We start from the raw sequence: 25,854 nt of genomic DNA, 5'->3' as shown, positions 1-25,854 counted from the left end.
TCCCCGGCCACCAGAGGAGGGTCCCGCATGGCGCGCAGACCTCTCCTGCCGCCCGCTGCTCCCCTCAGCAGTGTACTTCGGTCCTTCTGCCTGCTCTGCTCCCCGCTCTGGCTCTGGTGAATTCTCTCACCCTCCCGCGCTTCTGACTGTACCCAGTGCTTGCATAAATAAATAAATAAATCTTTAAAAAAAAAAAAAAAAAAAAAAGAAAACATAGACCATAATAAGCTCTGAGGCTTGGAACCAGCCTCCATTCCAAAAGTGTTTTTTTGTTGTTTTTTTTTTTCAGACTCTGCTGTCTCTGCATCAGGGGTCAGACTGTACCACTGAATTACTAGGCATATTCCGGCCTGATTCCCACCCTGTTCTGCTTATTCTTGCTCTGTGCCCCTTGTTTCATTTGTCTCTCCCATCTTCTGGCAGGAGAGAGAGACCTTTTCATTGAACTCTCATTCCCAACATTTATCCAGACAGACCTACAGTCCTCTTGGCTAGTCTGTTTTTTCTCCAGGGACCCGAATCTTATAATTCAGGCAGGTCAAAGAGCTGGTTGTTCTAAGGGGAGCTTAATCTTTGGTAGGGACATAGGTCATTATTAAATAAAAAGTAACCCAAACCAAGAGCCTTTAAAATTTTGCTTGCATCCATTTTGCATGTTCCATGTTCATCATTCATGAAACTTTAATGATTTGCTTGTCCAGAATTTGTGAGGAAATAGAGTTATACAACTATATTTCACATTGGATTAATACCTGGCAATTTCCAAAGGTGTTTTCACCCCTCATGTTTCATGCAGTCTGTGCACCAGGAATAGGAAATAGATGATATTAATTGGATTTTATAGATAAGGGATTGTAGGTGGAGTCACATGCTCTGGCCAAGGCAGCATCACATACTTTGCAAGGGGTAGAGTGAGATCTTGAGTTGCATTCCCAAGTTCAGTGTTCTTTGGTCTTGATCTATTCTAACACCTAAAGGGAAGAATGGCAATCCCACCTCCCCCAATACACACCCACAGTCATATGAACGTAGTTTAATTTCATCAAAACAGTAGCTTCCCAATCAGTACATGTTAATTTTTTTTTAATTAAACTGAGTTCTGGGCTAATTATTTGATTTTTAAATTCTCTTACAATAGATTTCAAGTTGCCTTGTGTCTTAGGTCTTATCCAAAGCCTTCCTCCTTCCTTCCTTCCTTTAATTAATTTGTTTATTTGCCTACCTAGCTAGAATTTTATGAATCCTGTAACATTTACCATCTACCTAAGAAAATTCTATCTCTGTGGCATTATTCACAATCTAGTAAGAGAAATGGATAAGCAACCAGACAGCAATGATAATGGGAAAAAGGTCTTGTGATAGGTCTCAGAAATGAGTAATAAATCCCTATTACATTGGACATGATGTTCTTGTAGACTTGAACATAACATAAAACCTTTATCATCATCATTATCTCAATTTATCACACTTTTTCCTCAGTCTCTCAACCCATAACCTACTAAATATTATTTCTTATTTTTGTATCCCTGATGCTTTGCAAGTAACATGAGAAGATGACTGTGTCTAGCTGGTTTACCACAGTATCTGGGGCATGAGAATAGTGCTCCACAAATATCTGTTGGCTGTCAGCATTGAGAGGCCCAGTTCTGACTATCACTTGACAAATATTAAAAATAACTATAGTCACTCTCTCACCTAGATATGTCTGGATGGGATGGTTCCGTCAACTTTGTCTTGGGGACGGGTGTTAAGTTGAGCACTGTCACTCATATCTCCTGCCCAGGGAGTTTGCCCGTTGGAAGGTGAGGAACACAGCCATCGAGAGGAGAGACTTGGTCCGTCATCCAGTGCCCCTCATGCCAGAGTTTCAAAGGAGCATCCGTCTGCTTGGCAGGAGACCCACCACTCAGCAGTTCATCGATACCATCATCAAAAAGTACGGCACCCACCTCCTCATCTCTGCTACCTTGGGAGGTAGGTCAGCACTGCTGGGCCTAAGTCTTGTCATGACTTTGGGTCTGGGATGAGGAGAGGGTGGGATAAAAACCTTTTGCATCTCTGCCATTGTACATCATTCCACAGCACAGATTGCCAAACACTAAGCCAAATATCAGAGCAGGCAATTTTGTTCTATGGGTCAGTCTAACTCCAGAGTTTACTGATTTTTGTGGAAATATGGTTTCACCTTGGAATTAGTGCAGTTCGTTGAGAATCCTTAATCTGATGAACATATTAGTTCATTTAGAATATAGTCTAATCTAGGGAGATAATTAAATTTCAGATGTGGTTTAGCAAATTGCCTTTGTTTATTTAAGTCTACTTTAGGGACTGATAGCTAGCTGGAGGTTATTATTTTGCAAATGGAGTATCATCATCTGTTTCTTACTTGAGCTTGGGGTAGGTTATTGAGGAAGCAGACTAGTTGTTTCACGCTGTTCAGCCTTGTTCATCCCTTCCCATTAAGTGCAATACATCTTAAAGGGAGTAAGGATAAGAAAAGAGGATAAAGGGAGGAAAGAAATGCAAAAAAATTGGGAAATGGAAGAGCCGGGTGCATTTAGATGTTAATTGCCTGCAGTGACCATTTTATATCATGAGCTACAGTCCCCTGGGTGTCAGTTTGTTAGCACAATGACTGGGTCCACTGAATTTTGCAAAAGCCCCTCTGGTGGTAGAGCCCTGAGTGACCAGCTCAGAGAGCTGCTCAGTTGGACTTAGGTATGTCCATGCCAGCTGGGACATGTATAATGGATGGTGTATAATTATAATGGTCAATATCATGAAGAGGAGGGTAAGCACCATGTGTTGGAATGATTAGTGCAGACTTCATGGGGACGGTAGCTTGGCAGAAGTGGCCTGGCAGGAGGAAGGTAGCCAGAGTTCCAGGTTGCTCACACTGCACACATTCTGAAGAAGGCCAAATTAGTCATTTGATAATGTGGGGAATATGGGTGAAGTGATTGGTTGGATAAATTCATTTATTCTTATAATATTACTGTAAGAGTATTTGCCCATAACAGTCTTTGTCCATCGTCTTTTGTCCTCAAAAACTGCAAATTACATGATAGGATCTCATTTTATAGCTCAGAAAGCTTAAACTCAGAAAAGGTATAGCTAGTAAGTGACAAAACTATTTTTAACTTTGGGTTTTCTGTCCATGTCTGCATTTTTGGACCATACATCAGTCACTTCTTACTAACTCACACACCCACCCACTGGAGCAAACAACCAACCCATTCTCAGTTCTCACTTGTTGCTAGTCAGATATAAAGTTAAATAGGACTTTGAATGCAAATCATTAGCATAAATTCTATTCTATTGTAAAGTGAAGTGAAACCACTTCTGTGTTGAGTGTGACATTAACCCTTACCCTTTCCTTTGAACTTCTTCCACCTCCCATTTCAATTGGAAAAAAAAAAAAAATCATTGTGGCCAAATCAGTTCTTCTATTTGAAACTGTATTTTGTCTGAGTCCTGGGAAATCCCAAATAGCAAAGACCTCTCTTTTGCAGTGAAATATATTTTTAATTTCTCCAAGGCAAGGTGGTGAATTATTCACAGAGCCTTGTTCCTGTCCTGTTTTTATAGCACAACATTTTAAAATATGCAAAGCTTTGGGTTGTGTTCCAGTGTTGGACAGCAAACCCTAAATGTTCCCTCAATCCTCACTGTTGAGGAGTGGAGAGGATGAGGGGGAAAGATTTACTGTTGACAGGCACAGGTAATCACCACTATACTAACGAGAACCAGCCATAAGATTTACTGTTGATTAAACACAATGCACCAGCACTGTACAAGGTATTTCTTACCTCATCATTTCATTCATTCATTCATAGAAAAATATTTCTTAGGAGCATCTTTGTGCAATGGGAGAGAAGGGAGGTGTTAACTTGTATTAAATGAAGGACGCACACACTGGGGTTTGATAGGTGTAGTTCTAATCCAAACTCCTGACACTCACCAATTTCATGTCACCTTGGCAAGTTACTCAATCCTCTAAGCCTTAGTTTCCTCTTTTAGAAATAGAAATAATAATAGTTCTTCTCTCATGCATATTGCAAAGATCAAATAAAATGATGCATAAGACAGCTTAATACATTTGTCATCTATCTAATTATTTTGCTGCTATTGTCATTCTTCTTCTTACTATTATTATTATTATTATTATTATTATTACTATTCATGCTCTCATTTAGTGGGGCTAAGGAACTGAAGGGCTTGAGATAAAAGCCCATAACTTCCACTTAATAGATGGAGGCATTGAGAAATTTACTCTTTTGTCGGGATATTAGTTTTCCTGTCTAAATATAGGGAGGTGAAAATTTTATTCACTATAATTTTTCCTAAGGAGAACACCATGTTCATTTAGAAGACATACTTTGATAAGCAGTTTGAGGTGTCAGGTGAGCTCCTAAGGGCATACTCAAACAACAAAAGATGATCCTTAAAATGTCACATGTAGTACAATTAGAAGCATTTGTTTGGCTCCTAAGCGAGAAGAAGGTGGAAAGGATTGAGGTCTATGGCAAAAGAGGAATTGGAACCAGTAATAGGGCTGACATCCAAGACATATTCATGAAATCTCACATTTTTGTTGAAATTGGTTAAACTTAAAATTCTTAATATGAGAATTTTCTTTGAAGGATATTGAAGGAAAAATTTTGGGACCTGGAATGGCACAGGGAGTAGAGGGACAACTATTTTCCCTAGGTCCTCTGAAGATCTTACTTTGGATCAAATGAAACACCTTGGAGGCTGTGATTCTAAGTGATGTTAAACTCTCATGTGTGTATGGGAGTGCATGCATGTGTGCACAGACGCCTACTAGTGCTTGGAATTAAGTTAACCTATATGTGGACATACACACAAAAGCAGTGCACACATGCCTATACACAGGACCCACAGATAGGGATGCAGCCTGCACATACGTATATGTGAGCTTGCACTTCATGCTGATATTCACAAGGTGCATGAATGTCTTCCTATGCATGAGGACTCATGTTGCTGTATTTGTGTAAATATTTAAATATTTGTATATGTATTCATAATTCCCACCTTGCACTATGGGACATCTCCCTTTGGCTAAGAGGAAGTCCAGGAATAAAGTCCCAGGGGCTTAAAAGGAAAGGATGAGGGATGTTTCAGAGGTTTAAAGTCCAGTCATCCCCACCCCCATTAGGAGGCAGTATCCTCTGTTGACTCCGAAGGTGAACCTGTCAGCTCGCACCTCATCTGCGAGTCTGAATCTCACTTTGGTCCTCTCTGAGGAAACTGCTGCAGAGAGTGAGGCAAAGTCCCCTGGAGGACAGAGCGACTGAGAGAAGGTCTACGTGGGGTGAAGAGGCAATTTGCAGGAATGCCCAAATGGGAAAGCAACTCTAAACAGAACATTCTCTTAATAAACAAGAAATTAAGTCTTAATAGTACAGCAAGAAGCCCATTAACCCCTTTTGATCTAAAGTTTGCTTCTGCCAGTTCTCAATCCATAGGGAGCTGGGCTTATTTCACCTTCTCTTTCTCAGGGCCCTTGTGGAGTTTGAGCTGACACTTGGAATATCCATTTCCTCTGCCTCTTGATCCTAATTTCTAGCATTTTCACTTATTTACTCATCTGCCTCTCCACTTATCTGTTCATCTATCCATTCAATCATCTATCTATCCTTCTGTCCATCCATCCATCCTCCATCCATGAAATGACAACTGAACATCTGCTCTTCATCTGACCTTGGAGAAGCATCAGGAACATTACAAAGAAGAATCAGATAGATGCTTGCTTTCCCAGGCCATCTACATCCCTAGAATCCAAAATCTAGTATATATAGTCATTTTTTATTTCAGACTTATTCAGGTCACTGTTAAATGCAAAGGATGGACTAGCATGTCCTCCTGCATAACTAGTGAAGGTTTCATGGGAAAGTACACCGGAGTGTTTTAATCTGAATTCAACTCAAATCTAGGCATGTGGGACCCAGAGATTAATTTTAATGATGAAACTTCCTATGGGGGAAATTCAGTCTTAGTTAAGGCAGCTATGTCAATCGATAGACACTGTAGAGTTGGGTAACTTCCACATTTATTCTTTCACCCACAAATCTCTTGGTCATTTGCCAAGCACGTGACACATGCTTGTATTATGCTAAGCAAAAACACCGAAATGATGAAAGACCCTATGTAGCCTCTGATTTTACATAGTTTCTCCTCTAGTGAAGCAAACAGCTATATAATCTATCAGTAGGAAATGTGATAGGTAATGCGTTGGAGAAATAAACGGGACTGGGAAGACATGAAATTCTTAATCTAGTTTAAGAGTAGGAAATCAGGGGAGGCTTCCTAGAGGAGGTGTTGTCTTAGGTGAGACCTGAGGGACAAGTAGAAGTCAGGAGAAAAACAGAAAAACAGAGTCCCAACGATGAGAGAAAATAGGAGATATTTGTGTGGGATAGAGAATATCTACAGTGAGGTCAAGAGTGTGGCTGGTGAGACTTGATCTCACCAGGGCCTCGTGTCCCACATTATCACAGGGTTGCAGGCACCATTTTCCTGCCTACATTCTACCCTCTCTACCATGGCTCTTCATCCAGTATATGACCCCTGATGTCTGTGTCTCCAGAGACCACCATTGACCAATACAAGTATAACATGAGCCACAAGGATGAGTTAGATATGTCACTTCAAATTTTCTCATAAGCATTAAGAAAAATGGGAGAATCAGTGTAACTATATTCTATTTAACATAATATGGCCAAAATATTATTTCGATATGTGATCAATAAAATAAGCAACTCATGAGCTATTTTACATTTTTTAACATTTCCCAGATAGAGGAAACCTGCCATATAGTCTATACCTACAGCGCATCTCGATTTGGACAAGCGACATTTCAAATGCCCAGAAGACACACACGTGGCCAGTGGCTTCCCTGTAGGAAGGCGTCTGTGTCACCACTCTGTGACTCTACAGTGGGGACAGCGTCCCTTCCATATGTCACTCTGGTGTCTGCCAAGTACTCAGCATAGATAAAATGCTCAGTGGGTGCTGAGCTGAATGGATGAGTGGGAGAATGATAGGGGAAAGGTGATGAAATGCCTTTGAGTTGAGGGTGTGTTTGGGGCAAGCTCACTAGCAAGGGTCTGGAGCGTGCAGAGGATGCCAGCTCAAGGGCAGAGAGGGGAGAGTAAGAGAAAGTGACACTTGAATTGAGACCACTTGAATTGAGAACGCTGGGTAGGATTTCAGCAGTCAGGCATCTGGGAGGGAGAGCTAGAATGGCATTCCAAGCAGAAGGAAAAGGAGTCTGAGGAAAGCCTGGAAGGACAATTGACAAAAATGAGAGATGGAGGCCGAAGAAGTGGTTTGTTGAAACATGGAGGGGGAAAGGGCTAAACAGCAAACTGGAGGCTGGAGGAGAAGATGGAGGGGCAATGGTCTGTGTCCCAGAACAGTCCTGGAGGGATCTGAGGCAGAGGAACTGACCTGAGGGTGAGGACTGGGCCCACTTCCTAAGGTAACCCCTGTCCCTTGGAAAGAAAATTGGTTCTTCCCTTCAACTCAGTAAGTCCTCAGCACTCTAAAGAAATTTCACTTGTCTTAGATATCAGACTTTTGTCCTCAGAAGGCATAATAGTGTTTGTTCTCTGAATACCCTCTTACAGTGGATTGATTAGGTGGAAGAATAAAACTCACACAACTGACGCTATTTTACATGATCGGATAATGGTAGTTACTGTGTGCCAGGCAAGGTTCAGGTACTTCATGTAATTAACTCATTTAATCCTATGCCCGCCTGATGAGGTAAGTATAGTTAGTATCCCCAGTTTTACACGTGAAGAAACTGAGACATGGAGAAGGTTAGTACTTTGCCCATACAGCAGGCTCAAGGGCAGGCCATCTAGTCACAGAGACGACCTCTCACCGCTGCTCCTAACCATCTGTGGTTGCCACAGTAAACCAGACACTGACACAAGGACGTTACATGTTTTGATTATTTTCTTAATAACTCTATGGAATTGGTGCTATTCCTTCCCCAATTTGTTAATAAATAAGCTACAGATCAGAGAAGTCAAGAAACAACCCCATGTTCACAATTGCTGGATGAAACCAGGTGTATAATAATGAGACCTGTTTAGTAGACATATCTGGAGCTTCCTTTCTGCAGGTCTGGAAAAACATCTTGTTATCCAAAATAAAAGGTACCAAAGCTAGTTAGTCTCATTGTTAGTAATCCATGCATGTATCTCTACGGGAAATCTTACGAAGTAAAAATCAATCTCTCTCTCCCTCTCTCTCCTCTCTCCCTTTCCCTCCTCCCCCTCCCTCTAAATTTCTTGTCATCCTTTTTCTTCCCCAAATGTCACTTCACCACTGTATTCTCAGGACCTCAGTGCCTGCTACGTAGTGGTTTTTAAGAAGTGTTTTTTAAATGCATGAAAAGAAATGGTGAATTCACTACCTACTCACTACCTACTGTATGCCAAGCACTGGGCTCTGTAGGAAGGATAAAGCAGTGACTAATATAGACAGTGCAGAACTCACAGTATAGTTTCCTTTATATTTAGGCACATAGCTTTTCCTGTCTGTCTCTATCTGTTGCCTAATTATCTGTCTGTCGCCTCTTATCTGTCTGTGTATCTATGTACCTATTCTCTGTACTTACATACATGCAAACATATGTATATCTCTCCTTCTGTCTGTCTAGGAGGGTTAGCAGAAGGGGAAAGAGAGGCAGGGAGGGAGGGAGGGAGGAGAGTGATGAGAGGAGAACAAGGAGAATCTAGAAGATGATAAGGAAACAAAGGAAGAAGAAAGAGGAATGTGACTGGAATACCATTTTGCAGAAGAGCCTGGGCTCAAGGAGAGAAGGTGAGTGGCATTAGAGTTGATGCTGGTGAAACTGAGCACTGTTTAGTAGGAGCTGGACTTGAAGTCTAAGGGTGTTTCCATGACCCTTGTCCAAAATGCACTCGGCACTGTCAGCCACCTCTGGGCTGTTTCTCCTTCACTGAACTCTATTTTCAGTGGCAGGAGGGAGTTTGGACAGTAGGTCTGAGGCTGTTTGCAGCATCCAGGCCCTGGAGACCTTCTTCCACCACAAAGCTCGATAAGCTACCTGAGCTTCCTTCCTCTTCCATGCAGGGGAGGAAGCCTTGACCATGTACATGGACAAAAGCCACCTGGACAGGAAGTCAGGGAACGCCACTCAAAGCGTCGAAGCTCTGCACCAGCTCGCGTCATCTTACTTTGTCGACCGCGATGGCACCATGAGGAGACTCCACGAGATCCAGATATCAACTGGGGCAATCAAGGTAGGCTTGGGGTGGTGGTGGCTGCCAGGCCCTCAGATAACAGCACTGCCGCTCAGTGTTCTGAGAGTCGAGGGGTAGTTACAAGCCTGGGGCTCACATGGGTCACAGCACCCTCTCCCCACCTCCCTGGGCAAAGCTGTCAAGTGTCTGAAATATCATGATTACTGTCATTCAAGCCACCCGAGGTGTTGATTTGCTGGTACAGTCCTGGCTATGGTCATGGCCCTATTGTCAACATCCTCATGTTCCCTCTTAGTTTACCTGCGTGAATGGTTTTCAGGCTTCCCAAAAATTTACAGAGCCCAATTACTGATGCTTAGCTCAGTCCTTTTTTAATGTCTGTTTTTGAATCCTCCCCTTTCCCATTTTACAGATGGGAAAACTGAGGTCCAAAGGTTAAAGACTTTGCTCAGGGTACACAGCTAGAGAGTCACTTAACAAACCAGCGGGCAGCAAATATTTTATGTGAAGGGCCAGTCTTATGTTAGGCTTGTCAGGTCATAAGGTTTCTGATGCCACAAGTCAGCTTTGCTACTAGAGCACACAATCAGCCACAGACAATATGAAGACAGCGGCCTGGCTGTGTTATTCACAATAACAAGTCTGTATTCTCCTCTTCCCACCGAGGTCCAAGAGGCCCATCCCTGAAGACAGAAATTCTACACCATAGCCAGAGTCATTTGGGGTGTGGGGCACTTGAGATGTTCCTCTTCAGGAGTTAAGTTTACAAGTTTATTTCATTTTACTTAATGTCTATATCAAAGCCACATTGGAAAGAGTAGCTGTAGATTTTTCACTTCAGTGCCTTAGAACACAGATACTTAGGGGGGGGGGAAACAACAATCCAGAATCCACTTTATATGCTGCAATATATTCAGGGATTACCTTTATAAAGAGAATGAGGGGAGCATTTTTGATATAAAGGATTAGTTCTTCTGAGGGTTTCAAGTCAAATATTTTGCATCTCAAATTTTCTGAAATCAGATTATACCTGCATTTTACTTCTTAAGCTTCAGTCCAATTTCTTCTGAATAAAATGCAGACCTAGTCTCTTATTAAGACTTTCAGATGTCTTCAGGGCAGAAGGATGGGGTAGAAGCAGTGCTGGGGGAGACTTGGGCAGATAAGTCAGAAATGAACCAAGTCAAGAGAAAAATATGTAAGGGAGGAGGGAGATAAGAAGGTGAGAAATGCATCAGATCCACAAACAAAGACCCAGCTTATCCGAGAAGAATCACCTACATTATTGGGATTATGTTGTTAGGGAACCAGACCCAGAGAGATGGGCCTTTATGAAGCCATCACAGTCGGAGTGAAGCAAAGACCTGGTTTCATTATCACCCACTGGTCCTCTTCCCCCCTGCCATGGGATGTGAAATTGAGATATTGAAGCTCTGTCAGAAGATAATCCTCTTTTGTGCTCCTGGAAGGGCAGCCAACCTCCTTATGAGGAATTTCTCAGAGAAATTGCACAGATGACACTCAAGAACCCATCTTACAGTGATGCTGTCGTCTACACTCAATCTGGGACTGGGATTTTTCTTGCTATTTTTTGACACTACCTCCAGGCACAGCTGACTAGACTGGTCTCTCTGTCAGCTTTGTTTAAGACTGGCAGCTGGGCCAGGTGGGGGAGTTTTACCCAGGGCTTTCCTTTTCCAATTTGTCTTTAGCAAAGTGAATTAGTAATTTTGACCCTCATTTATTAATATGTTATTGTTTTAGACAAAAAAATAATAATTTTAAAAACAAAGCATCATATTCAGCCACTTATATACCATGTCTAAAGTCCTAAACGCACTTCAAAAACATAATATTTTATGTTGTAAAGTGGGCAATGGTGTTATTAGCATTTTGGAGGTGAGGAAGTTGAGACCTTGAATGGGAAAGTTACTGATCTGAGACAACAGAGCAAGAAAAATTCAGAGCTGGCAATTGGAGATTCCTGTGATCACTTCCCAAATCATCATTCCCTCCAGTACTTGCTGCTGTATCTTTAAAGTCGGGTGCAAACCTCAAGACAATCCTATGAAAATGTGTGAATACTGGCAAGTTATGTCTAAGGGAATGAAGCAACCTCTTTGCATTCCGAACCATTCTTATTTCAAGGCTATGTATTGGATGTGCCTATTATCCACCACCTCAAATATTCTCAGAGAATGATTTAGAAAGACATTGCCCCAGGACTGGGGAGTTTCATTCTGTGATGGCACTGATGGTGCCCATTGTTAGAATGTCTCTTGGAAAATGGAGATAATTTTATTGTTCTTACCTAATAGTAACACATATATATTCATAACAATTTTATGGAGACTTCTGGTACTAAGGTGTATGGTGTCAAACATCTTCCATGTATCTGGCACGTGCACCCATCATGTCTCATCTCACAGCCTTTCTGGAAAGGAAAGGTTCAGGGTGTTGTAGAAGTTTAGAGAAGCTAAGTGACTTCCTCAGCTCACACAGCAAATCAAAAGTTCAACCCGGATTTAAGCACTGATTCTTCTAATTCCAAAGCCAAGGTTTCAAAATACACTACAGTGTTTCAACCTGTAAGTTCATATAATCCTAACACCACCTTGTGAAGTGAGGCCAGGGATGTGCACACACACACATGTTTGCACACACACACATATACACATACACATGAGTGCTCAGTTGTCTCACTATCCCAACATCTGCTTGGTGACAACCAAGCGTGGTCCTTGGCACAGACTAGTGCTCAGGAAGCAGCCATTGGCTCAGGCTAGAAGACTTTCTCTGCTGGCTTTGCTGGCTGGGGGCCAAATCTGCAGGTTCTGTGCCCAGCAAGCGCACCTGTCTCACACCTGTCACCTTTGATGTCCACTCTAGGTCACAGAGACACGCACTGGGCCTCTGGGCTGTAATAGCTATGACAATCTGGACTCTGTGAGTTCCGTCCTTCTGCAAAGCACGGAGAGCAAACTGCACCTTCAAGGTAAGATGCCCGGGGAAGAAGGTAGACCAGGGGGAAGAGGGGAGGGGACTCAAAATTACCAGGAGGCATGATGTGGGGGGAAAACAAAGAAGATAAAAGGCAGAGAAACCCATGAAGACTACAAATATGGAAATTAAGACAGTTATGATACGATGTCTTTTTTTAAAATTTTAACATACCCAGGACATTAAACTCATGGTTATTAATTAGTTTTCAGATATGAAGTATGGAAATGTGGGCTTTATCTGATTTTTTTGATGAAAATGTCTAAATAGTGTTATTTATAGATGCTCCAGATCTAATATATATTAAAGTTTCATATCATATCATCTGAATTCCCCACATTATTGTGTTTGATTTTCAATGTATTTGGCAGGTGTTATTTGAATTCAGAGAACTATAGGACATTTTATAGAATTTTGGTTCTATGTAATCTTCTTTTTCCATATTTGTTAATCATTTGTGCTCTTCAATACACACACACACACACGGGTGTGTGTGTGTGCATGTGAGTGTGCTTTTAGCAGAGTTTACAAAGAACACACAGTGTTGGCTGGGGTGTGGAGAGACAGAGACTCTTTGACACTGGCTGCGAGAATGCAACAATTACATGAATTAATTTGCTGATATATATAAATATTTGTATTTGCTTAATGTCTGCTGTATATCAGATCTATATTATGTGCTCCATAATACTTTTGATCATAAAGAAAAATATGCCCTTTAAAACAATAATTTCACCCTTATTAATTCATCATCAAAAAGAAAAGAGATTGTGGGGGGAAATGACAAGACTTTTAGAACAGATAGTGCTGTCTAAAAAGCATAATTTATAGCGGAAAAAAATAAAAACCTCAATTTTGCACATGAGGAGACTAAGTGAATTATATAGCATCCATACCACATAATATTAGGCAGGCACTAAGATGTTTTTTAAAAGAATTTCTAACACTATGTGGGCATATTTAATATAATTTTAATCAAGAAATGGATGGTTTCTGGTTGGATATAGAGCATGATCTTAACAATGTAAAAGGATACGGAAAAATGATATTGCAAGGAAATAGACCGATATGTTAAAAGATGTTACCTCTGGATACTTAGGTTATAGATGATTTATTTTAGGCTTCCAATTCCTTTTCTAACATTTCTAAAATGATCATGTATTTAACTTTATAGACAGAAAAAATGATGTTTTAACTTTGAGTAGACTAAAAATGTAACCTTCCAGAAAGGTATATGATAAAGGTGATTCTGAATGTCAGTGGGTGAAAAGTTGCATTGGATTGGCAGGTAGAGCTAAGCAGAACCTAATATGACTTGTATATTCTGGTTTCTTGGCAACTCTTTGATTTATGGTCCTGTAAGAGAAGATGGCTGGAAAATGGTTCAGGAAGGGCTCAGTAGTGTCACTTGGGAGCAATGAATGCAAACCCCTCTGGGAAATTCAGGCTAAGAAAGTGGTTTAGTGCTAAAACAAAACACAACTCAACCTCAAATACATGAAGAATAACCTTATCTCCTCCTTATACAGGTGGGTTTGGTAAATGTAGATAAAAAGTCAATAAGAAAGACAGGTCTGTCTTGGGTGTGTCAGGATTTTTAACTGAACAGTTTTTGTGATACTTACAGTTATATTGAGATGTGAGAGTAGGGTTGGACCAGGAGGTCTGGCCCCAGTCTGAATTTTATCACACTCCAATGCAAGTCAGAGGTGGACTTACAATTGGGGTAAAATTAGAAGGTATTAATAGAATTGTACTAGGAAGCTATTTAAGTTTTAAAGATATTTAGGATCTGATTTACCATGAAGCTAATAAAACTTAAGGTTCAGAGTTCCCTAACCTTCTATGTCCTCAATTTTTCTCATTCTAAATATTCACTTTCATGTTTAATTTTTAATTCCTTTTCTCAGAAAGCAAAGCAACTATAGAATAAGACTCAGTCCTCCAAAATTCAGATCTGCTATAGATTATATTGCTAGAAGTATGTTATTTACAAAAAAAGGTGGTGATAGCTCTGTTCTGCTGTAGATTTGTGTCTTATGATAAATAGCTGAAGAATGACTTGGAGCAAAATCTGTCAGCAGACAGCTAATAAGCTATGTTGCAGAAAACATAGTCAATTTCATTAAATTAATAAAATGAGTCCAACCTGACCCATGAAGGGGGAAGATTACAATGATCTCAGCTTTTATTCTTTTTTTAAAAGATAGATTTATTTATTTATTTATTTGTTTGTTTGTTTATTTATACAAGCACTGGGTACAGTCAGAAGTATGGGAGGTTGAGAGAATTCACCAGAGCCAGAGCAGGGAACAGAACAGGCAGACTGACAAAATACACTGGTAAGGGGAGCAGCGGGTGCGGCAGGAGAGGTCTGCTGCACCATGTAGGACTCTTGCTGGTGGCCAGGGATCGAAATGGCACTGCAGAGGCTGCAGGCAGCTTTGCAGCCCAGCACTCAACCACTGCACCATAGGGGAGGCCTGGATCTCAGCTTTTAACTCAATATAAAACAGATCTCTCTATGCACATTCATGCCTAAGCTTAGAATGATCAACTGAATAGTGTAGTGATTCTATATTTTCAGACTTGTAAGTAGGTGACATTTAGTGAGAGTGTTACAGAAATTGTTTAATGATCATTTTGTTGAGTGATTGAAGCCAATGGTCTTCAAGTCCTCAATTCTGATTCTAGAACTTATGAAGACCACAAATCATCAAATCTTTATTTAAACTGACCATGTATCAAATCCAATGCTTGAACATATGAGCACAAATCAGTTCAAATCAAAAGAAATCTTTTTAAGAATCCATGTTGACATTGAGCTAGGCCCAAAGATACAATGGTGTAGAAGACAGACATAGTTTCTGCCCCCAAGAAATTTTACATTCAAAGATGATGGACTTAAAATAGTAAATGTGATGAATCTGAGTAGAGAAAAATCACTGGGATTCTGTGGTGCCAGATAGCATAGGAACTTAACTTACTATGGTATCAGGGAAAATTTCTGGCTAAAAATAATATGGTATCAGGGAAAATTTCTGGCTAAAAATAATCTAGAACAAGACCTGAAGGATGAAGAGGAGGGGATGGGGCTTGGATATGGAGGCAGACAGTAGAGTCTTTATAAAGAGGTATTTGAGGAAATAGAAAGTCTCGAGAGATTAAAGCAAAGACATCAATGATGAGAAAGACAAACAATGTTTCAAACCCTGAAAGACCTCTGCAGTGCATTAATGAGTTGAACATTAATTTGAGAGTAATGGAAACCATGTAGAGGTTTTTTAAAGGAAGTAGCATGAAAAGATTGATGTTCTAAAATATCACTCTGGCTGTTGTGTGGTACATTAATTAGAGATTAGAGTTTGGTGACCAGTTGAGGTGATTACAGTCTTCAAGATGAGATGTTAGAAATTTAGACAATGGAGACAAGAGTTGAATGGAAAGATACAGACCAATTTTAAAGTAACTTAGGAGGCTTTATGACCAAGTTTTAATGGAATGACCATGAAGATTAGATAATTGGATAAATGGAGGATTGGGGATGAGATAGAAAGGATGGCATGTAAATACATATGTCTAGGTAATATGTCATATAATAGAAATAATAAAAGTAATTTGTACTATTACGGAGTATAATAGTACTCAGAAAATTCATTCCATCTGTCTAGGTAGAGGAATCATGAAAAATTATATCAGAGGAAAAATCATATTCTCTTGCTAGAAGGTAAAAGAAAAAAAAAAAAAAAACTTCTTAACTATAAGCCAGAAAAATATCTCATGACTTTTCAGTAATCTGATATGTATTTGGTAGGACACCAAAAAAGCACTAACTTTAAAAAATGATGGCTAAAGTGGTCTAAATTAAAGTTAATAGTTTCTGTTTATCAAAAGCTGTTATTCATGGAACAAAAATACAAGCTACAGAATGGAAGTTTTTGGGATATAATGTATCTGAAAAATAATCCTCGTGCAAAAATAAAGAATTAAAACCTATAAGAAAAAGGTAAATAACCCAGTAAGAAAATAAAATGGGTAAAAGACATGCACAGGATCTTCAAAAGCGAGAATATCAAAGTAGCACATAAGCATTTGAAACTATGTTTAACTTTTCTAGTCCACAGAAAAGTAAATGATGAAAGACACAGCTCAACATCATAACCCAGCCATCCGTCTGTATCAAATGAAAAAGACTGACAACTTCAAGGAGTGACAGTGGGGAGCAGTGGGTACTTACATGCATTGCTTGTGGGAGAATTAAATTAGAGCAACTGCATTGGAAAATCCTTTTCGCAATCTCTTTTAAAAACTCAATATGCCCTTGTTTTATGACCCAGCAATTGCCACTCACCAAAAGATATGAATGTTCATAGGAACTTTATTCTAAACAGTCCCAAATTGAAAATGCCAATCAGTGAGAAAATAGATTACTAGTCATACAGTCACCTGATGGACTACAGTACAGAAATGAGAAAGAATAACTACCCTTTCATGCAAGAGTAGGGAAGAATCTCTTGAACATACTATTGAGTCAAAGAAGCCAGATACAAAAGAATGCATGCTGTTAGATTCATTTCTTGCACAGGTCCCAAACAGTAAAACTAATCCATTGTCTGGGGAATCCAAAGTTCATCTTTTGGGAGGGGGAAAGGGGCAGTGGCTGAAAGGGAATGAGAGAAGCTTCTGGAGGGAATCCATTTCTTAATCAAAACACCAGTACATAGTTGCCTTTACTTTGTGAAAGTTCAGTGTTCTTCATGTACAATTTATATGTATACAGTTCTGTATCTAAAAGTATAGCTACTAAAATTATTTGGTAATGTGTTCCATCTTGAAATCTTTTTCTGCAAAGAGAAATCATGAATAAAGCAGAGACATATAAAAAAATCAGGAGTTGGTCCAGCCCAGCTGGAAGACAAGCTGCAAGGACTGAGGGTTGCAGAGGCAGAAATAAGAGACCCTCTTCAGTCAGTGCTTCCTCATGTCCCAGGGACTATGCTTGTTTATTTTTATTAACTGTTCATTTGTTTTACTTTTAACCAATATTTATTTGTATTAAAGAATTGTACTATTGCACTTTGAACCCTCAGATCATTCTTGTAAGGAAGGCGTCAGAGGCATCCTTTTCTTTACTTGAGGTAACCAGGGTTGAGAGAGGTTACTCGATATGTGATTGAGACAGAATTAAATCTAGACAACCTGACTTCAAGTCTGTCCTTCTTAAAAAGGTGTTGCTCTCTACTACTCGCTAATTCCTCTGAATGAGGCTGAGAGGGGAATTGCTACTGCGACTTATTCTGGTAGAGGGAAGAGGATATGAATGGCATGCTAATGACACTCACATTGTGGTTTTTCATAAAATGTTGATAAAACAGGGCAAAGGTAGAAGGCAATACGAAAAAGAAAGATGATAGGAGAAGGAGACTAGAAATAAGAAAGGCCTGTAGCAATGAGCAGAGGCTATTAGTAGTCGAAGCAGCAACAGCCAGGCCAGTAGTAATAATGCTAATGGCATAATGATAACTTCTTATTTTTATACTTCTCTCTCCAAGAAGGCCGTTGAGTGTTTTACTGACATTGTCATGTAATGTAATCTAGTATCCATCTGGAGAGGTATACAGAGAGCACAGCTCTGCCTCAATAGGTTACTGATGTGGAAAGGGATGCACAGAGAATATTTTGCTGAAATCTAGGGATGATCCAGAAATGTATTCATTCATCCATTTGGTCATTCATTTAGCGATATTTATTGAATATCAAGGGTATGTCAGATATTGTTTTAAGAGCTGGATATATTGCAGTGAATAATCTAATTCTCAGTCATTTTAGAGTTTCAGTGCATGGGTTTTAGAGGAGCAGACAGCAAATAAGTAAACAGAGAAATATATTTTCTTTACAGAGAGTGAGGGAACAGGTCATATGGGAATTTGTAGACCATGGAAAAGACTTTGTATTTTACTCTGGATGAAATTAGGAGCTAGTGCAAATTTGGACAGTGGAGTAAATGGACCTGACTTACATTTTTAATGAATCACTAGAACTGTTCAACAAAAGAGAGCCTACACTGGATAAGAGTACATGCCACGAGGCCAGTGAGGAGGCTATTTTGTTTATCAAGGTGAAAGAAAATGGTGGCATGGGCCATAATGATGGCAATGATGCTTGTGAGAAGGCATTTGATCATGAATGTACTTTTAAGCACCACTGACATTATTTGACAATGAACTGGAAATGCTTGTGAGAAAAAGTGAAAAGGGAAGGATGATCACAAAGATTTGCCTGAGCAATTGCAATGATGGGATTGCCTCACTGACATGGCAAAGGCTGTGGGAGGATCCATTTTGATGGGACTTGAGGAATTGAATTGGAACCTAATTGGGTTTGAACCTCAGTTTGAGAAGTCTATTATATATAAAATGGATACATTGAGTGGGCATTTGGAAAGTCAAAGGGAGAACCTGAGATATAAATTAACATAGAGATGGTATTTAATGTTGTGAGACTATATGAGATTATCTTGGGAGAGGGTATGGATAGAAGAAAGAAGGAATCCAGTTATTGATCCATGGAGAATTTAATGTTGAAAGATTGGGATGATGTTATGATTATGATAGTGAGGAATAAGAAAGGGAAGCTAAAAGGCAGCCAGGGAGACAAGAGAGTATAGTATCCAAGAACCCAAGTAAGTACAGAGTATTTTGTCAAAACAAAGAAATTGGATAATTATGTCAAATCCTGTTGATAGAATAAATAGTCCTCACCTTCAAAGTGAAAACAGAACTAACGTGTGGAAGAAGCTACAAGGACATCTTTGGTAACCTTGATAAGAGATGTTCCTATGGAATTATGGGGATAGAAGCCTGAGTAGAATGAATGAGTTCAAGAAAGGAAGTGTGCAGGCAGTCTCTAGCAGACTGTACAGGGGGAGATTGCAGTCAATGACACACTAGCAGAAGGTGAGGTTTTCTTCTTTTTTTAATAAGCAATGAAATTTTTATATGCTGATGGGAATTATTCAGAGAGCAAAATTTTATTCTGTGAAAGATTTATTAGAAAAATAATTATAAACTAATAAAATAATAAAATCAAACAACTATTATAAATTACTACTAATATTATTTTAGGAACAGAGGTGATCAGGCAAAATAGGAAAATCTTGAATGTAACTATTTATTTATCTTTGATGAATGTCTACCAGTTCATCCATAGTGAATACAGGGCAAGGAAATAATGAGGGCATTTTCCTGAACTTGTAATTACTTTTCATAAATTTGAGTTGCATGATTATTCGTATTTTAATGTGTCTGAAATCAGAATGTTGTAGTAATTGAGGATGTGCCATATTTTAACCAGCAGGATATTTTTTTTCTTAGTGTACTTAAAACACTAAGTTTTGTATGTTTGTAATGAATAACTTCTTGGAGTCTATGAATATGGTCTTTTTTTAAAGATTTATTTATTTATGCTTACAAGAGCTGGGGTACAGGCCAGAGGTGTGGGTGGTGAGAGGATTCACCAGAGACAGAGTGGGGAACAGAACAGGCAGACTGATGAAATACATTGCTGAGGGGAGCAGCAGGTGCGGCAGGAGAGGTCTGCTGCGCCATGTGGGTTGCTCCCTGGCTGGCCGGGATTGAACTCGTGCTGCAGAGGCTATGGATTGCTTCATAGGTTGTGTCTTAACCCTTGCGCCACCAGGGAAGCCCCAATATGGAATTTTTCTTAATGACAAAGGACCCCATTTCATTTTTTGATGTCAGATCATTTCTTCTCTTCCTTCCCCCTTCCTTCATTTTCCTATGTCTCTGCTCCTTCCAGCTCAGGTTCTACCTCCTATCACTCATGTATCCAAAATCTCTTCACACCTTAAATGGCCTCTCCTCTTCCTGTGTGGAGTGCAGTCCATCTCCCAATACTCCACACAAAGTCTCTGTCTTCTTGACAGGAGTCCTCCCCCTCCCCACCCTGGGTCAGTTCCTCCATCCTTCTCCCTTCCTGGGATCATTCCATCAATTGCCAATCCAGCCCCTTTGACTTGGACCACTCCTGCAGATCCCTCCCCATCACGGTGTGATCTTCCTAAAATCAAAATCAGATACTGTCACTTCCATGATTGAAGCCCTTCACAACCTCTGTAGAGATTTGGGCATAAAGTTCAGACTTCTTAACTCAGCACCAGGCAACATAGCAAACGCTTGCCTATCTTTTCATCTTCATCTTCCACCAGCTATCATATGCCCATTCCTGCTCTCCAAGCCTGTGGAATTTCTTACATTTCACTATGGGCATCTTATTTTTATTCTTCTGTTACTTTGTGCCTGTGTACATCTTCTCTCCAATTCCTGGGCTTCTGCCTTTCCAGGATAGCCTTTTTTACCCCTTCTGCCCAAATAGGTGCCTTGCCCACTTGTTCCTTGACATACAAGCATGTAATCATGTTATTACTAATCTGACTCCCCAGCTGGGGCATAAATTCCCTGACGGTAGGAAGCATCTCTGTGCCTCTAGCACAATTCATAGCAGCTGTTATATAAGCAGTGCTCAGAAAATATTTGTTAAGTGATTGTATAAATGACTGAATAAATAATTAAGTGAAAGGGTCATCCAGTGAGTTGCACTTTCTCTCCCACTCTTCCTTCCACATCATACTGAGTCCACTTCCCCCTAATAACACCTTGCTGAGGGCCTGTGCTGCTGTGTCAGTTGCTCTGCCACCTCACCTGGATTATGTTCTTCAAGAGTCCATGAGTCTTCTCTCTTACATTAGTGTCACATCTTTCAGGCAAGGGCTAGGCGCCTCAATCCTCTGCATGCCACTTGTGAGAAGTCCCTTTTCAACCCTGTGCCATGGGAATAGGCACTCAGTACATATTTACTAACTTGAAGTTTTATATATGAATGGTATTACAGTGGCAACGAAAGCAGGATGACTAAGAGAAGCGGGGAAAGAAGAGAAAGAAAGGGAAAAGGAAGTGATAAGAAAGGAAAAGGGAGGCAGAGGAGGAGAGACAAGAATATGGGAAGTTAGTAGAGGTGGGAACAAGTGGAAGAGGCTGAGGAAAAGACTTAGTATCAGTAGTCGCTCTCCTGGAATCCTGGCACCACAAATGTTGTGAGGATGCCTGGAAACCATCTCACAAGTCATCTATAGAAAAGAACAGAGAGATTTTCAGAAGTATTTAAAAATAACATATTTGGAGCTGCTACTCCTTCTTGTGTTGTGTTTATATACTTTGGCCATTTTACCTCCCCACTGGAAGTTAGTGATCGTGCTCCCCATCACACAGATGAAGAAATGAAGGCTCCAAGAGATCAGATGTCTTGCTCAGCTTCTCCCAGGTTTTAGTTCCTAGTCACCTGGGCCCTCGGGTTACTTGATATAACCGGGGTAGCTGAAGCAGCACAACACAGTCTAGCCATGGGTAGAATGAGGGTGAGTCCCTGCTCCCTGCTCATCTGTAGTGGCAGCAAGAGAGGGGGCAGGACATGATCAGGTCTCCGTTTCACTAGCCCCCTTACCTTTCACACTCCTGTCACCCTATATGGCCTTGTGACCCATGGTGGACGCTGACTGATGGTCGCCAGTGCCTGCTGTAGTGGGAAGCTTTGGGAAGTCCTCATTAAGAATTAGTCCAGAGTCCTAAGCAGTGGTTCATGACTAAGGTGCTTTCTGTGCTATTAGCAGAGCCTTGGAGGAACTGGTGGGAATCTATGCTTCTATCTTCCTGGGGTTTTGTCTACAAGGCCTGTTGAATACAGAGTAGTGTCTCCATGACAAATGGCATTGCTGATTTCCACCCAGCTGGCTGCATCCAAATATTGGTTTTCCTTTATAGCCAAGGAACACTCTGTTCTTTGTCTTGTGAGAAGGAAAAGTAGAGTTCCTCTTAGAGGTGCATCGAAGATGCAATTCAAGACTCAATGGGAAAACAAATAAAATGGGGAGGTCAGGAGAGCAGTTTTGAGAGTGATAAGACCTTGGACTAGTTAATTCAGTCTCTGAGCTTTGCTAGGTCTTCTAACCTGCAAAATGGGAATGAAAACACCTCTTCCTCCAAGGCATTTCTCTGCATTTAATTGGAAATATGAAAGCACCTGACCTAAAAAACAAGAGGCATCATACTAAGTAATCATCGTAACTTGAATTCACTAATTCTCATGTGCCAGTATAGAGCTCACTTCTCTCTATCAACATCTCAGGTAAACTTTAACATGATGTGTTTTACAGATTTGAAAATATTAGAGTCACAGAGTTAAGTTATCTCTCTTAGAGGTGACAGAGCAGGAATTTGAACACAGTGCCAGTGCTTATCAACTAAACACCATATTGTTTCTCCACAATATAAATCACAATCATGGATCTTGTTAGAGCAAGTAGTAATATAGCCTTTTCTATATAGGTTCTCCGATTTACTTTACAAAGTTTGTGATTTTCATAAATTGACTGACCAGTGTGTGTTTGTGTGTAGCTGTGCCATTTCCACACTTCTCAAAAGGATATCAAAATTCATACTCTCTAAATGATCCATATTTGGAAAAGATCAAATACCTCTGGAGCAGATGATGACTAAGCCCCACAGCCTTCCCAGAGTATATGACTATAAAAAGAGCTTCTCTCACCTGGGGCAATCAGGAATCATTTGGTGACTCAAGATTCACAGAAAGAGGTGGCAATTCTCCTGGGCTATAAGCTGATTTTGAGAGAAGGGATATTTGCATCCTTTCCTCTTGCTATGTGGTCACACAGTGTTCTGTCTTCCAAATAAACTTGTGTCCGAGTAGCAGCATGGATATCCACACTGATAAATGGTCAAGGTCGCGATTTGGTCCATCTGCAGCTGTGTCCCATCCGATGCCTTATCAATCTCACTGATTACAGAAACCAGACATCAAGAAGGCTAAAACCTAAATATGTCACTGAGAACCAATGTCACTAACTCCATATAAACACCAGCCCTGTTTATTTTCAAGTCAGTCCTTATGCTTTCCCTTATCATTCATCTCAGAATCATCATCTCCTTTGGAGCTGCAGACAGCACTTTAAATATCTTTATATTAGACACCTTCTCCATTCTCTTAATGCACAATTATACCCCATTGGCTACTAAATTTTAACTAAACTCCTGGAGAGGGGAAACCACATACCTTTTCTATTTGTTCATTAATAGTGTCTCCTTAGTTCAATGTTTAAGTCAACAAATATTTATGGATTTGAATTTATTTGAACTGTAAAATCATTTTTGTTTGGTATCTTAGGTTTTTCAATTGTGCTAGGAGGATATATAACATAAAGTCAGACATTTGGATCATTTCAAAAGCATGACAATAGTTAGATTCAGTGTCATGCAACTATCATCACTAACTAGTTCCAGAAATTTCCACCACCCCAAAAGGAAATTCCATACTCATATTCCCGTTCTCTCTTCCCTCTAGTGCCTAGCAATTGCTGACCTTCTTTCTGTCTCTAAGGATTTGCTTACTCTGGATATTTCATATACACCAAATGATACAATGCAATCCTCTGCATTGAGCACCTCATTCACCAAGACGTTTTCAAGGTTCATTCAGGTTGTAGCTTGTATCAGCCATTTTTTTGGCTGAATTGCTATTTCATTGTATGAATATACCCAGTTTTGTTAGCCAGTCATAGGTTGATGAACATTTTCATCCATCTTTTGACTACTGTGAATGTTTTATGGTGTATGATGAACATGTTTATCCATTTTTTGTTTGAAATGTTTTGTCTGATTGTGTATGTATAACACCTGTCTGCTTAAGATGTGTGAGAGTGGAGTTGCTGAATCCTGTGGTAAATCACTTTTAAAAATTGGTTTGATACAAAAATAAGTTTATGTTGTAGATTGCATGGGCCCCTTCTGCTGAGAGGGCTATATATACCAGCACATTGCCACCGGGCTGGCAGTGCTATCCCATGGGAGATGTCTCCTTCCCATATAGTTGACATTCAACTTAGTCGTGTAATTCAGCTCTGACCAATGGGACGTAGGAGAACATAATGTATATCCCATCTTATAGATGTCTTAGGAGACCTTGCCTGGCTTACATTGGCTCATTTTCCTCTGTCCTAAGAATGGCATGTGCCTGAGAAGGCTGCTTCTTCAGCCTAGATTTAAAATGAAGACATCTGTGGTAGAGTCAAAACCTAGTCAGCTGAACCCTGAGCAAAAAATAAACCTTTGTGGTTATAAGCCACTTGGATTTTGTGTTTATTGTTACCATACAGTAACTTGATAAAAATACAATAACAGTAAAACACAGATTAAACAATATAAACCATATAAGCCATACTTGTCCACTGCAGGACTTCTCAGTGCATTGACTGTGCTGATTTGTATTATGAATCTGAAGACATGGATTAAATACAGTGTCATGGGTTAAATACTTGATCTGAATATATTTACAGATTTATGATTTTATGCTTTACAACTTGGTGAGTGCTAAATTGTACATACCATTTGGGTTCAAAGCTATCCAAAATAACTCTTTAAAACTCCTCTACTTCTACAAAAGTAGAGAGTTTTTTTTTTCTTTCTACCAAAACTTGTGTCTATTTATTTGTATATTTTATTGCAGTTGCACAATTAGGTTTTGTCTTCCCACCCAACTGGAATGTGTTTTCTTTTCTGGATCTCCAGTATCGAGTACAGCACCTGGCTCGATGAACTGATGCATGAAAGGACTTTTCTATAGTTGCTGAATCATACAGTTTTATTTTTGCACACCTACTTTGATCTAGCATTCTGTTTAATATCTTGGAAAGAATGCAAAGAAATATATGAAGCATGCTTCTGTAACAAACATGATCAAAATCATAATTTGTAGCAATACTTTCAAAGCAAAATATGTGCTGAAATTAGTGGCTAAGTCCTTTAGTATCATTGTTCTCTGTGGATGATTTTTGGATCTATGTACTTTTTTCTTCAGATATTTTGGAGCACCTATCTCCTTACTAAGTTGAAGTTAAAATAGCTTCAGGTGTTAGTGAAAATAATACATATTTTCCCCAATGTGAGAAAAGTTGAATAGCTCTAGAATTGAGGGATAGTGCTAGGGAGGTAGTGCACACTAACTAAGCCCCAAGCAGAGTTCTTTTCTCTTCATTCTCTCTGAAATCACCCTATTCAAATATATTTACTGGAGACACACTAATGTGCAGATGACAGAGAACTGGGAGGTGAATGACACAGTGCTCTTGTATTCAAGGAGTTCACAGAGCAGGAGGAATATGAGTACAAACATGCAAATAAAATGAGTTCAGAGTTCTATTGGATCTGAACGATGTACAATGTACTTTTTTGGTTGCTAACACAGGGGATGTCTGAAAACCTCCAGGGAAATCAATGAAAACCAAGGTGAGGGCAGAAAGTGACATTAGTGAAAGAACTGTTGTATGATATAATTGACTTTGTTTTCCAAGGCATCGAGGTCTAATTTGTATACAGAAAAATTCACCCTTTTGGGGTGAATGGTTCTGTGAGTTTTACAAACATATCCAATCATGTAATTATCATACCACCACAATCAAGATATCAGATAGGTTATATTATGTTAACACTGCCCTACAATGAAA

The 25,854-nt window shown here is 39.8% G+C and overlaps 1 protein-coding gene across 1 annotated transcript in view; it reads left to right on the top strand.

The window, feature by feature from the left end:
- Nucleotides 1-25,854, top strand: part of BRINP1 (BMP/retinoic acid inducible neural specific 1) — a 163,793-nt gene that overhangs the window by 99,980 nt on the left and 37,959 nt on the right. Inside the window, exons 3-5 of the mRNA XM_037492845.2 lie at nucleotides 1,784-1,974; nucleotides 9,133-9,302; nucleotides 12,153-12,258. Coding sequence (XP_037348742.1) covers nucleotides 1,784-1,974; nucleotides 9,133-9,302; nucleotides 12,153-12,258 — 467 coding nt within the window. The remainder of the gene's footprint in view (nucleotides 1-1,783; nucleotides 1,975-9,132; nucleotides 9,303-12,152; nucleotides 12,259-25,854) is intronic.

Source organism: Talpa occidentalis, unplaced genomic scaffold (assembly GCF_014898055.3).
Source record: "Talpa occidentalis isolate TD23 unplaced genomic scaffold, MPIMG_talOcc4v2.1 talOcc4.7, whole genome shotgun sequence".
Lineage (NCBI taxonomy): Eukaryota > Metazoa > Chordata > Mammalia > Eulipotyphla > Talpidae > Talpa > Talpa occidentalis.
This window is presented reverse-complemented; position numbering and strand designations above follow the sequence as displayed.